This window comes from Macrosteles quadrilineatus, unplaced genomic scaffold (assembly GCF_028750875.1).
Source record: "Macrosteles quadrilineatus isolate MER2022 unplaced genomic scaffold, UCM_ALF_1.0 Scaffold_6__1_contigs__length_79288215, whole genome shotgun sequence".
Classification (NCBI taxonomy): Eukaryota; Metazoa; Arthropoda; class Insecta; order Hemiptera; family Cicadellidae; genus Macrosteles; species Macrosteles quadrilineatus.
In genome coordinates, this window is record NW_026542599.1 from 71,572,666 (window position 1) to 71,590,541 (window position 17,876).

At 33.5% G+C, this 17,876-nt stretch overlaps 1 protein-coding gene across 1 annotated transcript; it reads right to left on the minus strand.

Annotated features, from left to right (window-relative positions):
* Positions 1-341: 341 nt before the first annotated feature.
* Positions 342-16,674, minus strand: LOC128997631 (ejaculatory bulb-specific protein 3-like). Its single transcript, XM_054423270.1, has 4 exons — positions 16,452-16,674; positions 13,990-14,168; positions 3,581-3,767; positions 342-595 (listed from the first exon to the last, which is right to left on the minus strand). Exons 1-4 carry the CDS (start codon positions 16,642-16,644, stop codon positions 399-401), a joined length of 756 nt encoding a protein of 251 aa, XP_054279245.1. The 5' UTR covers positions 16,645-16,674; the 3' UTR covers positions 342-398.
* Positions 16,675-17,876: the final 1,202 nt, after the last annotated feature.

The window sequence follows — 17,876 nt, forward strand, 5'->3', positions numbered from 1 at the left end:
GGGTGGAATATCACGACAATTCCCCGACAATGGCCCAACGAAACTACAATGTGTTGGGCGAACAACACAAATACTGCGCTTGGGCCAATGTTGGCAGTTTGTTGGCCAACCCACCTACCATCTGCCAACCACGCCAACCACGCCAACCAATTCCCAACGTTGGCCCAACTAACCTTGTTGATAGGGTTGAGTCTATAAATCGTATCTGTGTTGTTCAGAAAGTTCATTTCTAAATAATTCAGATGAGATTTTAATTTTCAAACACATCTCTCACTAAGGTCACGATTTCATCCTTGTGGGTATCTTAAGGACTTTTAAGGTGTGTTTAAGTGCCAGAAAGATTTCAAACAACAACACTTTATTGAGGAAATTGAGTATTTACATTAAGCAACAACAGTTTACACCTTGACACCCTCAGCCTCCGCCAGACTCTTGTACTTGTTACGGTAGATACCCTCAGGGTCGTACTTCTTCTCCAGCTTGGCGAAGTGGTCTGGCTTCTTCTCGTAGATGAACTTGAGCACCTTCTTGGCTCCGGCCTTCTGCTTGTCCGAGCACTTGGCGCAGTCGGTCTGAAGTGCGTCGGGAAGTGCCTCTGAAATGAGGAAATTTAATTAAAGCTTGCTTTACATGTGAATTTTCTCAGTACAAGCTCTAAAGGATGGCGAATTTTAAAACGTAAATGATAATATTTTTCCTACGATTTATTCAATTGATTTAAGTGAGTTTGCAAAGAATTACAGTTTAATGTGATTAAATGAAAAGATTGGGAGGAAAATAGACAAGAAACACGGGGTAAAGGGGGGTGAGGTTGTATTTTGTTTTAACGTTTTGGAAAAAAAACATACAGAAACAAATGCTATTTAAACATAGATATTTTCAATCTTATTTTTAACGTCTTCGGAGATTGGAAATTTGACTTAGTACTATAGTACTAGTACGCTTCTGACGATGGAGTAGTCTCATAAACGGCCGTATATCGCCTCTGACAGCAAATATGGTAAGGATTAAATACATTTTGATACATTTCCCCACAATCGAGAACCATTTTCATGTTAGATTGATAAATCTACTCCCTTTGTAAAATTTATGAATCTTATGTTGATCCTTAAGAATAACTTTATAACTATTTTAAGTTACGAATTTCAAGAAATTAAATAACTTTTTATGTACTGTATTCTTACTAACTTTGAGAAATTGTGTATTTTAAAACTCAATGACATATTTGAAAACTAACGTTTGTCCGTAAAATCGAGTCGACATCAGCGCACCCAAAAGTTGCCAACACGAAACACGAGTCAAATGAGAATCGGAATCAGTTGCTCGACGTATTAATATTTAATTAAGTTTTTAACGTAAAAATTAATATATAAGATTAAATTCAAATGCTTTGATTTTGTCTAATTGAACAACATTAACGGGCGTGGCACAAACAAGGTAATAAATTGTGACGTGATTTACATAACGAGTAAATTACCAATGTAATAGTATGAAACTACTAGTTCCATGACAGTGATACTAGTATAAACGTAAATTTATAAAGATAAGTTGGAATAATATCACAATAAATAAAAAAACCTATAAGTGCTTTCGTGGTTGAACCAAAATTGTATTTGTTTTATTATTTTGTTCCATATGATGCTAGACTAGCCCAGGATCTTTTTCACTTTACTTCACAATAGGCCCCAAAGGTTGTGGCATTACAATTTCAATAAAATCCTTTGGTGATTGGCGGGATTTAAACCCGGGACCTCAGGGACCGAAGTCCCGTGCTCTACCACTAGACCAGCTGGCCCTCCATCACTTATTATATCAGAGTTGTTATTGTGAAACAATTTAACTTTTAGCTACGCTGCAATAAAAGAGAAGTTAAATATTTTTTAGAGTGTTACCGATAAAAGTTCTAAAAAGTTGTCTAATTTCTTGAAAGCAAATATAGTTGAATTATTTAACCATTTATTTGTATAACTTTCAAGACCGCCTTGCAGTTTCAGACCTTGTTTTAAAAATTACATTAATTCTTTTTGTTAACAGATGTCTGCTGTTAATTTATATTTCAGTCCCACCTTTCCGCTGCATTAAATTAAGATTTAAAATATTATATTTCATTCTTGAAGTGGATTTTATCCTTTTTGACTTTAACGGTCGACCTTGAGATAATATTAATTTTGTGGAGGATTCAGAAGGAGACATTATTTTAAAAGAATTGTCAGTGATGAACACACAAGGAAGACTATAAAATTTGACGATTGATTTTAATACGTCGAGCCAAAGACAAGAAGTTGTCAGCAACAAGTCTGGCAAGCCAATAAGGTAGTAACACTACAGTGTAAACGAAAACATTACATTAAGTGACCAAGACCTTGAGATATGCATCTGGTCCTGTTTAACATGTACTGTGTAACCTCTCTCTCTCTCTTTCTAAGAACTGGTTCCACCGCCACTGTTGCAACTGGTTACGTAATTTCACAATGTTAAGGTCACCTAAAACTGTCCGGTCATTCAACTTCCGATCAGAATTTACAAACATGATTTTATTGTAACCTAAAAAGGTTTATAAACCTTTTACCATAACATAAACAATAGAAATGCCTTGCTAACCCATTATTTATTCCAGAACAAGTTCTGGTCTCGGTTATACACACCATATTGTGGTTGAAATGGTTGAACATTTGGCTGAAGGAAATTCATTCAAGCTTGGAACAGCTGATTGCAATTCCATTACTTAATACAATAAGGGGTTTACCTGCAACATCCCCATTACAGCTATCCTACAAGGGGAGAGTCTGCACAAATAAAAACATATTATACTTATGAATATTTTGTTTAAACTAAAACCCCATGCTCATTTATATACCCTTGGACTTAAAATTAAGTTTTGTTTTTTCATCAGCCCCCCCCCTCTTTCCTTGGGGGGGGGGGGACATTTTAGAAAAATTGTAAAGAATTACAGGAAAAGCTCTCAAGTTTAAATCGTTTTTCATATATGAATAATTCAAAATGTTTCTGATTATTAACAGTATTATCCATGATTTGGAGTATGGTTTTACAAAAAATCCATTTTTAGTATCATACAAATCAAAAGACCATACTCTATAACATAGAAAATTTAATGCTGATTAAAACAAACAAAAAATTTTGGAAAATCTCTTCAAAAACTTAAAATACAATTTTCCTTGTATTGGAAGAACACACTTTCGGAAAACGCGAAAAAAATTAATGATCAGCGGTGTGCATGCCTAGCATGAAGCGGGGTGCCTTTGTAAGATAAACTTTAAGCGAGTATTGGGGGGCAAAAAAATGTTTACTGCATGTTTTATATATAGTTTTGTTTATAAATTAATAAAGTAAAAAAATGTTAAGTCAAAAAATATATATTTTTGCTATTTTAAGCGCAGACTCCCCCCCCCCTTAACTGATCTTTGCAATTGAAGTAATTTCAAAGCATATGATCTAGCGCACCTACGAATTCGGGCTTAGCCTCCCTCACGTTTAATTCGTTGCAGAGTCTATTTTCAAGGATTCCGTTATGCTGACCAATTTTCTTTATAACAGTTTAAACGTGAACTGCAAGACTTACTCTTGAGCTCAGCGATGTCCGGGGTGCAGCCTGATTCGTCCATCAAACAACTGAACGCCTTCTTCAGCAGTCGCTCGTTGTTGAGGATGTCGTCCAGGTCGACATTGTCATACTTGGTAGTGTATTTCTCCTCAGGGTAGGCGACGGCGACCGCCAGGACAGCGGCGAGAAAAAGGACGAAACGCATCTGGAGAAAACGTTCTTGGGTTAGAAATGTTTATTTTGTATACTATCTTTATGTTCTAGGACACTAGGCTGAACTATTGTACACATTTCTAGAGGTCTAGAGGGTTGGGACATTTATATTGTTACATAGCAATTGGGGAATGGTGGGATTTAAACCAGGGACTTTGGGAACCTAAAAAACACGCTCTACAATTCTTTTTTCACACCCTTACATCCCAGCAGCACACATTACACATTACACATTTTGAGGGTAGACTCTGAGGGTCGTGGAATTATCAAGCAGAAGCCTTTTGGTATTAGTGTGATTTGAACCCGGCATCTCGGGAACCAAACCACACTCAAGTAAAATAATCTCATACACTCACATTCCAGGAAGATAGTGTTAAAGAACAGTTTTACAACTTGAAGTTAGCCTTGAGTGTCTTGGCATTTTCTGACAGCAAAGTTGGTTGAACAGATTTGAACCCGTGATGTTGGGAAACGAAGGTTTGCGCTCTAAAACCACTATACGAGTTGGTACAAAAGTATACGCCTTTATTTGTTGCCTTTGTGCTTGTGGCAACACAACAATTGACACCTCTCAAATTCCTCGCTCTCCCAATAAACTCTCCTAATTTCTTTGACCACTACGATCTAAAATAACGCACTGAGTAATTAATCTTATAATTTCCACAGCCCAATATAACCAGCTCTTTAATTATTAAACTCTGTTTTGTTTGCGAGGTAAATCAGAAGCAACAGTATTTTGTAAGAAATTCGCGAGTGCAAAATAAATAAACATTATCTGATACATTAGACCCAGTTTACTCCATAGTGTACCGTTGTTTCAAAATGAAACGGTTATGTCAACTGAATATCAAGTCTCAAATTTCATTGGTCAATGTAGTACCATTAACTATTGAAACATGAATAGTCAAAGGTAGTACATTAGTGTACATATGTAGTCTATTATAATATTATAACATAAATTTGATTTCCCCTCTTTCAAAGCATGAAACTTAAACGAAACAAATATTTTAGATACCATTGTGGATTAGTAAAAAAACTCATCTTTCCCCTTTTTGGAGTATTGTGATTATTTACCCATACATGGGTTTGTGTACTAACCCTCTTATGCTATATTAGTTACATTATAACCTAGACCTCTTGACTTCCGCTCTTTCATACGGGATCAAAATTGTCTAAAAGGTTTTACAAATCGTGATGAAAAGTACGCACAGTAGTCACATAAATATCACCAACACGCAACTACCAAAAACGAACTTCAAACAAAAAACCTGACATAAGCTCTCACTGGCATTACTAGGTATCAAATAAAACATTCTACACAGCTAGAAAGAAAAATGAACCAAAATATTCACACCTACCTTGGCAACAGAGAACTCTTGCACTGCCCAGACAGCTGTTCGTCCTGGTCTTATACCCCCCCAGCAACGTCATAAAGCCGCTTTGCAATTACAAATCCATTGCCACCTCCTGATGATTGGGCGGACATTTTGTTTTATTCATCAGCTGTCAAATCATCACCGATTGCGTGGGTCAGGTCGTCAGGTGTTAAGGGGATTCAAGTTCTAGTTAGACCGGTTGCTTCTGGGAATTTTTCAGACGTCAGATTTGGACGTCATTGCAACGGATTTGGACTTGTGGCATTAATTTATTTCATTTCTTTAATTAACGGATCCATTTTTACATGAAAATACGGAGTGTCTTTGTGACAAATAACTTATCAAACTGGAGACAATATTCAAGACATAATAAGTTGACCTCAAAATAATGATAACTATAAATAACTATCAGAACAAGGTAAACAATAGATAGTAAAAAACAAAAATAGTTATACTCATCCTTCACTCATATTTGAGTTAAAATACGCACCTAGGTGGTGTGTCCATTTTAATTAATTGATAATTGATTATTGATAACAACTTTTGAGATTATTTTCATTTGTAAAATTCGAATGATTTTAAATTAAAGTGAGTTTGAAATACATAGTTAACGAATCCATGAAAAGTATAGGACCAGCTGACTAAGAAACAGCTGTTTTTGGCAACAATGCTTCACAAAGCTACTGTATCAAGTTTTAAATTAAGAATATTAATAACACTTGTTCAGTATTCTTTAGCAGGCCAGCTGATCATTTGTGTGGGAGAGAGAGGATATTACAAGATCCCCACATGGCCATAACAATACAATTATACAAATTTATAAATTGTAAACATTCCCTTTTTTAAAAACTGTGCTTTTACCTTATTCGTATTGTTTTTGTGTAACAATTTAATTCTTTTCTCCTCTTATTTTTGTTTCATTCAATTAACTCTTTCTTTTGTTCTTGTCTAACCTACATTTAAAATATATCACGGATTTTGAAGTCACAAAGTGACGCAGGCTGCTAGTATTCAGTCATCCCAAGTAAGTATTTTGACTTTCACCATTCTCAACAAAAATACTAATTAGTAATTACTGAAAACCTCTTCATGATCAACACAAAAATTATCCCTCTTTTTGGAATCAGAAGAAACAAACCTTACTCAAATTCTAACAGGATTTCGTGCAGATACACATCCTAATGCATTTAGTTATTAATGATGCAACCGGGCAAGGTCGAATGTAGGTGAATTAATTAATAACATGTTATAAAGACTGAGCCATTTGGTGTGAGCGTAACATAATCCATGACTCACTCTACCATACCATTACCATTAGCCAGTGCCATTATACCATTAGGCATTGTATTCGGCTAATGCCTTTACCAAGGTGGGCTTTGAAGGTCGTGGCTCACGTAGATGTAAAACTTTGGCCATTGATGTGGGGAACTTTATTTTGTTCAGGAAACTTTAAAGGTATACCAACGTAATAAGCATCAATACGATGACAATAGTTATCAGTGTAGCCAGTGCAGCAAAGGCACTTTGCGCTCACGTTACACATTATATTTTCCCTACAGTTACTATAAAGCATAGAATTAAGTCTTTCAAACACTATACAACACGTTTTAGGTAAGGTTAATCCAAGCGTTGAACGAAAATTTGTTAATGAAAAATCAGAGAAAATAGGCCTAGGCTACCCAATTCATATCAAGAAAAAGATAGCAGAAAAGAGACGACTCAGAAGAATTTGGCAAAACTCAAGAAACCCAAATGATAAGGCCAACTTTAACCGAGCAGCACGGAATTTGAAAAGATTATTGTACGACACAAAAAACCGATGGTTTGAAGAATATACTCAATCTTTGTCGGCTACGGAAGCTACGGATTACTCGTTATGGAAAGTAACAAAAAGGCTGAAGCAACCCCAAATTTCAATCCCGCCAATTCGTAAACCGGATGGAAGCTGGGCTAAGAGTGACATAGAAAAATCTGAAGCTTTCGGGGATTACTTTTCCAATGTATTCAAGCCAAATGTAGGTGTGGTCAATAATGAAAAAGAAATAATCGAATTTTTGGACTCTCCACTTCAACTTGACTTTCCTCTAGAAAAATTCAGACCTACAGAAATTAAGGCAACCATTGACAAATCGCTAAATCCGAAAAAAATCTCCTGGTTACGATTCTATCACTGGGAAAATGTTAAAAGAACTGCCAAGGAAAGGAATGATTTTTATTGCATTTCTCTTTAATTCTATATTGAGACTAGACCACATACCAACTCAATTTAAGAAAGCCCAATTAATTGTTATACCAAAACCAGGAAAACCTCCTCATGAAATCACTTCCTACAGACCTATAAGTCTCTTGCCTATAGTGTCCAAGTTGTTTGAGAAATTGTTCCTCAAAAGACTACAAGCTCTTTTTGAAGAAGACGACGTCATTCCAGGACACCAATTCGGGTTTAGACGGAGACATGGCACCGTGGAGCAGGTCCATAGGGTTGTTCATACAATTCGAAACTGTTTGGAAAACAAACAATTTTGTTCTGCTGCTTTCCTTGATGTCAGTCAGGCATTTGACAAAGTATGGCACTCTGGCTTACTATTCAAAATTAAGAAGTTACTACCCCATTCAGTTTTTCCTATTTTAAAATCATATCTTACCAACAGAACTTTCCAAATTAAACATCAAAATTACTTAACTGACCTTTACCCTATAGAATCAGGAATCCCCCAAGGAAGCGTGCTTGGACCATACTTGTATATTCTCTATACATCGGACCTACCAGAAAGTGTAAACACTATGGTTGCTACATTTGCGGATGACACGGCGATTTTATCTGTCCACGACAATCCAGCTCAAGCTACAGCAAATTTACAGCTAAACTTGGATGAAATTTCTCATTGGTTTAAAACATGGAGGTTCAAAATTAATGAAAATAAATCAGCACACATTACTTTTACCTTAAATCAGGCTACATGTCCTACAGTATCCATGAACAATATTCACCTCCCTCAAGTAACGGAAATAAAATACTTGGGCATGCACTTAGATGCAAAGCTTAATTGGAAGGCACGTATCTGGACTAAAAGACAACATCTAAATTTAAAAACAACTAAACTTAATTGGCTTCTTGGATCTAAATCAAAACTCAGTACACAAAATAAATTGTTACTGTACAAAACAGTTTTAAAACCAATTTGGACTTATGGTATTCAGCTTTGGGGATCAGAAAGTACCTCAAACATTGAAATTATTCAACGTTACCAATCAAAATTATTACGTAAAATTTTCAACGCTCCTTGGATTTGTTACCAACAGAACACTTCACAATGATCTTCAAATTCGAACAATAAAAGAATAAATTACAAAATATAGTGAAAAATACATTATAAAATTGGAAAATCATTCAAATCATCTTGCACTTAATTTATTGGACAATCACAACACCATTTACAGACTGAAGCGACATACGATATTGGACCTACCATTCAGATTCGGCTAAGTGTTATCAAAATTCTCTTTGTTTGCTAGTGTTGACGGTGGTCAATCACTAGCTCATGTTCTTCAAGTTATTTTTGTATTACTATTTATATAATTTGCTTATTGTTCAACTTGAACAGATTGTAAATTAAATAAAGTAAAAAAAAAAATACGAAATAACAGGTTGTAGTATCAAAATTAAAAAGGCTGTGAAACGCTGCACCAGCTGATTGTAGTTGTAGTATCTGTAAGTGTTGCCAACTTATTTCCAAGTGTACAAATATTACGTTCCTAATAAAAGCACACTGTTTTTGTTTTTTTGTTGGAATACTGGAGTGCGGCAAAAAATGTTCAAGCAGCAATTAACTACTTTGCGTGCTATAATCAGTGCAAGGAAGCCTGCTTTGTCAGGTAACTATAGGAGGAAAGGTTGAAGCTTCCTAGCAAAACAAAAATTGTATGTTAAATTATCTGTCCAGCAGAAGAATTTACTAAAATGGTAAAAGGTGCAATCTTAAATGAGCCAAGGTGACAGATTTTTTTAACTTTACACCACACCAACTGTTAGGCTAAGACACTTCCACAATTTTTAGAATTCCATAATAATTATAGCCTACCTAATTAAAATGTAGCGAAATATTCATCATGAAATCTTTCTTCTACATTAAATCATGATTATACTAAGCTGAAAATATGTGTATTGAAGAAACTTGACCTGATATATCTAAAAATGTCTTGTATATAGTATAAATATTTTCGAAAACTAAAATATATGGTACAGGTACAATTATTTTAGTTTACTATCGTTTTAGAATATTAAATAGCTAAAAACTACCGCATTTTTAGTGGTTTTGATTTTTTCCTAGCTCATTTTATTTTAGATTAAACACAACTAAAATTAAAATTCGAATGAACTGTTGGGGGTAAAGTGCTACTGCATTTATAGAGGATTAATTTCTCTTTTCCTGAGGTTAACAAAGAAATTACACTACTAATGACTGAGAAACTACTATTTTCGTCCATTGATTCACGCGATATCTAAGATTGCTGTATCTCAAATTGAGTGGGATTTAATTGAGGGACTTTCATTCATGAAGTTTTGCAATTACATTACATATAAAAACATAAACATTTGCAATTAGTTAGGTGAACGTTGTATTCTGTACGAAATGTGTCTTCATTATCAGTAGTGGAAGCTATGCGCAAATTTTTGATCTTAGTCCTACCTCAAAAAAGATCAGTATCTACTCAACGAAACATTTATCAACATTTATACCATATGCATATTTACTGTATGCGAAAAAAGAAGGGATGCTGCATAGTCAATAATAGTTAAGTACGTACCTTATATACTATATTCCAAAATGAGTAGGGGGTTGTATGAACGTACTTATGTATGCTTGTTCAATTATTTAAAAAACATCTCCATAATTGACATATAAACTGTAGATAATATCTTTGTTCAGTTCTTTCACCTAATATATTTTCTTTAGCCTGTTTAGAATTAATTAGAACAGCTGATGATTTTAAAATTATTCATAATATTGTAAAAATAAATATTCCTCTCTGTTCTTCTTGTTAACATGGTTTACTAATTTTTTCTCTCTTAATATTTCATTAATACTCACAAACACTCAAAAATCTTAGGTTTGGGATAAAAATAATATCTATCCTAGACTCGGTTTAAGAGTAGTCTTTCGTTAAAACTATTTGATTTTTTATACATTGGCGGAGTTTTTATACAGATAATAAGCTATCACCGTAGGTCTCATGGTAAGACTTACTCCCGGGACTAAATTTTTCACCAGAGGCAAAAACACGATCCGTTTTAATTAGTGTAAAGGACCCTTTTGCACGTAGGGTTTAGAGAGAAATCCTTTGTATTGTCAGAAATAAAAAAAAACATCGATTTTACCCCATAAAACCCCGTTCCCAAGGGCTTATAATGTTGGTTCGCGATCTCGTTCGAATAAACGTAGTTTTATAACCTTTTTACATTGAGGCATTTTACAATTAAATAAAGGTATGCCTAATGGAGTAAGTTTTAAAATAATGTGCATTTAAAAATCCAATTTTATTCTTCTGGAAAAAGGATAGGGTTGTAGAGTTTGTAGTTTACTTGTTTATGAATTTATTTAGTTCAAATTTGACAAATTTATTTATTTAATACCATACTATTATTGTTTTATAATAAAATTCCTTCCTTGTATCAGCAAAACTAAGTACTAATGACCTGGAAATGAAAAATTCAAGCTTTTTATGGAAATATTAGTAAAAACCGATTAAGCATTCTATTGTATTAATATTTGTTTACACACTACTCTTTCTTTAAAAGTGTAATTTTGAGTATTCCACAAGAAGTACCTAGTATATAACACATGCATATAAATTAACAGCTTTAAGGTTGGTAGTTGGTACTACTGAGGACATCCACCTTCCCAAGGTCTGCAAGCAGTGTTGCCAGCCAATCAGCTGATTTCCTGGTAGATGCGTGTCTGCGGTTTCCACGAGACAATTTGTAGCACATGTCATTGTTTTACATATCTTGTAACACCCAACGTTTTTATTGTTAATGTCGACCTGCTGTGATAATCATAGTCGTCTGTGATTGAATCTTGATTGAATCACTCTCAATTCTAATACCCATTGAATATAAAACAAAAGTGATTCAAATATCTTCTATATATATATATATATATATATATATATATATATATATATTAATAGGCAAGCATGTTTCTTTAAAACCTTTTTCTCAGCTCGTGTACATCGAAGGGAAAATCTACTGATATTGTTAGAAAGATTTAGATTAGAAATATATTTTCCTGTAGATATGCAGAATACCATTATAATTTCAAATAGGCTCAAAATAAGCACAAACATGAATTTTAAATAAAAAAAAATTAACTTGGGCCTCATCGGTGACAAAATAACAACGAAATATAAACAGAAAATAAAAAAAAATTGAAGAAAATCCAATCACATGTTTTATTTACAGTGTGGGATGAAAATAGGGAAGTCTGTACATTACATATTTTTGGTCGAGTTTTCGGCCACTGGATTACCTTTAGTATAATTTGTATGTATAATTTGGCTAAACCCCATGGTATTAGGAAACGTTGAATTATGTAATGACGAAAACATAATAAAATATTTTATTATTTAAAGAAGAAAGAAGACTACAGTGGTTGGATGTAGATCAGTCCAATTCTTTGAGATTGTCATATATAACCAGAGAGCATAGAATACAAACTTCAAATTATTATTATTATTAATTAATTAATTATTAAATTTATTATTAAGCTTATGTTCGTTTAGTTGTTTAAAGACTCCAAAACATGGTGTTTTTAACATTTTAAACATAGGTAGTAAGGCTTGTATTCAGCAAAACTTGTATTTGTTTCAGTTTAAACAGTAAAAATGTTCCATGGTCTTTGGTATTCAAAACAAACAAACATAAGCAGATCTAAACCTCAATAGTGTAGCATATGTTTGGAAAGCTTATAAAGTGGCGCAGTTTTAAACATATTTTGCTACCTTCTTGTATACAGGGTGTAGAAAGATACAATAGACTAAAATGTTTTTTTTTTTTTTTATCGTAGACACTAGTTGTTGTCTTTTAAACTATTTACAATGAAGTTTTTAGTATTGATCCTCCATCATTTTCTATTATTCTTATTCAAAGTTTAATGTAGAATACGAAAATGACGTCATCTACTCAAATCCATTACAGGTAATTAAGAAATTGCTGTAGTGTGTTTAAAAACATGGTTGTTTTTGAAAAACTTAAAATAATTCTTTGGCTAATTTTTAGACTTGGAACCTATTATACGCATCATCACACTTCATTTAATTTGTACTTACACCAAAAAACTTTTGTAACACTGATGACCAGACACCCTATTTTAACATAGTCTTCAAAATTTTATCAAGGGGGAAATATTCAACATAGAGCCAGAGTTAAGTGATACAGCTATAAACATACTGTAACTTTTCACCATTTTAACACAAAGCAGAAGATTCTAAACAAGGTGAAATAAAACAACAATAAACGCCAGAAATTTTATTTAATCAGCCTTTCATACAACATCGCCACCCTTATAGATCAAAAGAACATTAACTATTACAAAAAAATAAAGTAACAATTCGTTAATGTAATAGTAGTTTACGCAACGATTGCGTAAAGATAGTGTTAACGACACGAGTAGAACATTTAAGGTACGAGCCTTGGAGAGTGCCTTAAAAACTTCTACGAGTGTCGTTAACACTATTTACACGAGTTGCGTACACTACTTTACCTACGACGGTGTTTTAATTACTAAAAATCACTACTCATAACTTGTAAGTGAGGTTATGTTTTTGTTTATAACCTCTAATTGCCACTGGCATTGGGAATGGGCACACGGAAGGGACTAAGGCTAAAGGTGTAGTGACGTCATATCTCTAGTGGCTAATGTCTTTTCTTGAGGCAACACGATTACCGTAACGAAACGATGTGATTTCAGCGGCGTTCGTAGCACAGTTGGTAACGTTTCGGATTGATGTTCAAGAGGACCCGGGTTCGAATCCCGCTGGCAGCACTAACTTTTTGTCAACAAATTTTTCATATCAGCAAGTTTGGTTGGTTAGGTTAGGTTATGACAGTTTAATTTTATAATACAAAATTTTTAAATTAATTTTATAATTAATTAAAAATTAGAAGTAATCATTAATTAGATTTTTCTATTATATAGTTTTTATATTATCAGCAAGTCTGGTTGGTTAGGTTATGTTATGACAGTTTAATTTTAAAAATTAAAAATTAATTTTATAATTAAAAAGTTAATTTTATAACTAAAAAGTTAATTTTATAACTAAAAATTTAAAAAAAAATAAATTTGTTCAACTTAGCAGTTCTAGCGGCGAACGCTGACACTACAGGATATGTTAGCCTTAGTCCCTCCCGTGTGTCCCACCGCTGACATTGATGCAACGAAAAATTGTATCAAATACTAATTGCACCAATCAAGAATTAAATTGGCCTGAACAGCTGATTAGTTGAATTTCGAATCATTACAATTTTGCTTCTCCTCTCTCAGTCCTTGAACCTCATTGGTCCGTTACCCGTGTTGTTATGGGAAAAACTATGCTGTTATGAATGTAAACAATGCTGTTATGAGATACTTTTCAATTCTAAAACTGTACTGAAACGGCTACTTTAAAAAACGGTCGTAGGTAAAATTAATTTTAAATCTTTAAAGATGATGAATCACTCACAAAATCGGTTCCTTGCAAGACTTTTAATGGGTTGATACATTTTAACATAAGTGAAATTGTGAAAATCGTTACATTTTTACAAATTACATTTCAAACTGAGTTCCTTCTCTATCTTGCACCAGCTGTGCGGTCCTTGTATTTTATCCGGTAAGCTCCTTCGGTGTCGTATTTCCCCTCCAGCTGTTTAAACAAATCCTGCCTCTTCTCAAACAAGTAGTGCATAACCTTATCAACAGTGGCCTTCTGTTTCGGTGTGCATTTAGCGCAGTCGTTTCCTAGAGCTTCTGGGATATTTTCTGGAAAAGAAAAACAATGTTAGAAAGTGGCCAGTTTGCCAAAAGTTTACACAAAAACAGCTGGGAAGCTGAGTAGTTGAATCACATGGTAGCTGGTTCGATCCTGAAACGTCAGTAGCATTTTGATTGTTGGAAATCGGCGCTGTTCTTGATCATTGGGGTTTCAATAAATGGTTGCTTGAACCAGCTGATCATAGTGAGTAACAAAGCTGGTATCTCATCTATTCAACACCCATCCTTCACTTAAGTCTGAAGGAAGAGTGTTGGATTTACAGCTTCACCTTAAAATACATAGCTTTGTGTGTTAGATTTGTACAAATTGAAAAAAAGCTGTAAATTTTTCAATGCTTAAAGTTTTAGTTTAAAGCAATATATTACTGTAGGAAGACTCATCTAGATGAAACATAATTTTATCACAACCATGCTTGGAAGTATTTTAGAGTGTGATTGTCATCATAGACTGGTAGAGTAACTTGTAGACTAGTTTCACTGTGTGAATTACTTTTTCAAGATATTAAGACTTGAAGCCAAAGAGTAACTATTTTTGCACATTAAATTTCTTATTAAAATAAAGATAGCCTTATATGCCTTATAGATGTATAATTGTGAGTAATTTATATATGCGCCTGAGTCTCACACTTCATCAAGATTAATCTAATTAAGATCGTAAACACAGTTTTCAACAAAATATAAAATAACTATGTAAAATAGCTAAATGTAAATTTAATTGTTAAATTTAGGAGAATAATATTCTCCTATCTATGAATTTGATATTAAGCCAGTTGGGTAGCTTAAAATTAATAAGAAAATATTTTGACTATTAACCTATAAAATATTGAATTGCACTTTTAATCTATTGAATTATTAAATGTCTTAAAACTCTTCCAAAAATAGCCACATTTCGCGCCACTACATAATGTATTACTAACGGTTAGAATAGCTTTTGTGTAGTACAATTTAAAGTGTGAAAATACATTTTATGTAGAAGATCCGAAAGCAATTTATATGAGAAATATTATAAAATTTAATTGGACTAAATAATTACTTGAATTTGTTCCACCCAGTATTTATACACCGTTTGCCGATCAGCTAAAGTACACAATCCTTGGAAACGTTTTTTGGTATATAGTACGTTATAATATATCAAATACTAACTGTTCCAATAAGATGGCTACATTCATGAAGGGTTTTCAATCATCAATACTTATAGTCAGTTTAAAAGGTGGATTTTTATTGTAAAGCCATAGAAACACAGTTATTTGTGAGTATTTTTTTTATTATTCAAGTCACCGATAAAAGTTTATAAATACAATAAACTATAATATGAATCTGCCACGTCTGTCATCAAGAAACATGTTTGATCAAAACTCAAATAGTACCAATTTCTGCCTTTGTCATAGCAGCAAATAATTGGTCAACCATGGGTTAGAGAATCTTTTCTAGGAATTTCTCTTCACCAAGGGAGTCAATCTTTCTCAGAGTATGGACAGAAGTAAGAGCCCAAGTTGGTGGCAAAGACATAAGGAGGAAGGTGCTAAAGCTCATGGATGACGGAAGACTTTAAAACATTTTATGTACCAAACAACAGATTTATGTGGATTTACTAGAAACGTTGCGACATTTACTTGACTATGTAGACTTTCCATTCCCATTCTAAATCTCTAAATAGTTTTACAACGAAGTTTTTTAATCGAGTCAACTATAGAGTAAGCAGAAACTATCTACAGATTTCTGATGAATAGACACACTTTTTTACTAAGCCTAAATATGTAAACAATAGTATATGTTATGTCACATCAATTATTGTGCCAGACACTAAAAAACATCAAGTTGTTTCAGCACATTCTGTAAATGGCTGATCCAACTATTTAAAATTTAAATAAAGGATTAGGCTAGCTACAGCTAGTCAATTTTGGTGAACTATCTTCTTCAATACTGAAAAACTTCTACTAATAATATAACTAGAAATCATCCCCATGTTAAAGCGATTGCAAGTTTCATATAAAAATTGTTGTAGTTCAAGTGAGCCATCGACAGATTGCGCTGATGTAGATAACTGATTTCTGTCGAACATGCAGACTTTTAATCAAGTCAGCCTGATAGGACGACTTTTTTTAAACCACATCTTTCATGGCAAGTCAATTTTCTCAGTAGCAAAAAGCAAGGTAAAAGATACAACTTTGGACACTAGTGCAATCTATGACTGGCTCACAGAACTTCAAATGACAGCTAGTTCAAATAGATGGGATGTTCAAATACCCAAAAGTCAACACTCATACTTACTCTTAAGTTCAGCAGCGTCCGGAGAACATTTCCCCTGGTCCATGACACACCGGAAGTACGATCTGAGAAGACGTTCGTTCTTCAATATCCGGTCCACGTCTACATTGTCCCAACGGTTGGTGTACGTCTCTTCGGCAGATGTCGAAGACATCACCACGACGGCGACCAAGAAGATCATGGACATCAGTGACATTGTCTGACAGATCTTCGTCACAGACTAAGCTAGGCTTTCACCACATGTCATACCTAATCATTCTGGCCTTAGACCTTCGTATTGACTTGCTGATCAAACTGGTTGTGTGATGTAATGCTCTATTTCTTGAGGAAAATATTGAATATTAATGGATAAAAACGATGTCCACGTGCTAGTCTTGCTAGCTTCAGTTCCAATCTTTCAACTATTTGTCTCTAGCTTCACATCAAGAATCTTAGAGTTTATTATGATTTCTTCACAAACGTTTTTGAAAGACTTCTGAGCATATGATCATTTAATTTGGGAATAAATCTGACATGTTTAAGGAAATATTTTAAAGGGTCAGATGAGATCAGGCAAATAGAAATTCGCTTAGTCTACAGATATGCTGTGTCGGGTGTATTTTAAAGTTTTTTTCTGACACATATGTTACTGAAACTAGTGAAATTGGTTGAATAAATAAAGATGATAAGAAATTACCCAAGGAAAAAATTACTTAGACATATTAGGACTACATTTTTTTGGAAATCCCTTAGAAAGGCATATGTAGTTTTTTAGGAATTCCCTTTATAGTAGTACCAGTATGTTTGATCTATGGTAGTACAAATTAAAATAAGGACCCTGTTTAGGCGATTCGATTATTCAATTTTGTTTTAAAACACTATCACGAAAATCAACAAGCCAATTCAAACATAACGCTTTCAAGGGAATAAGTTCTAATAGTAATAAAAACTCCTTAATAAAAAATCATGTAATCTGAATTGAAGAATGCCTCCTAGACGCAATCAGCCATTGAAACCCGAACAATAGACTTACTTGATTACATTACTATTATTATGTATCTATTATGTTAAAAGTAACTAACTGTAGACAGAAAAAAAACTAGTTATTCTTGTAATTATTTACAAACTGTTTTAGAGTCTTTTTAAGCTTAAAATCTGTAACACACCTGTGGACACAACTGAGTCCAAATTTTTACAAAGTTCAATTGAATCCTGCGTATTGGTTTGAAACTGATTTTAGTATTAAAATAAAAAATGTGAACACAGATTGAAAAATGTAAGGAAATAACGTACAACTTGATTAAATTGTATCTATTAGGCAATCTTTCATGGTTTAGAAAGTGGTTAAGACTACATTGACTTACAAAGGTCATGAATCTAATACCATATCATATATTGTAGTAATAGAGATTTTTAATTTCTATGGACCAGCTTTGAACACTTTTAGGT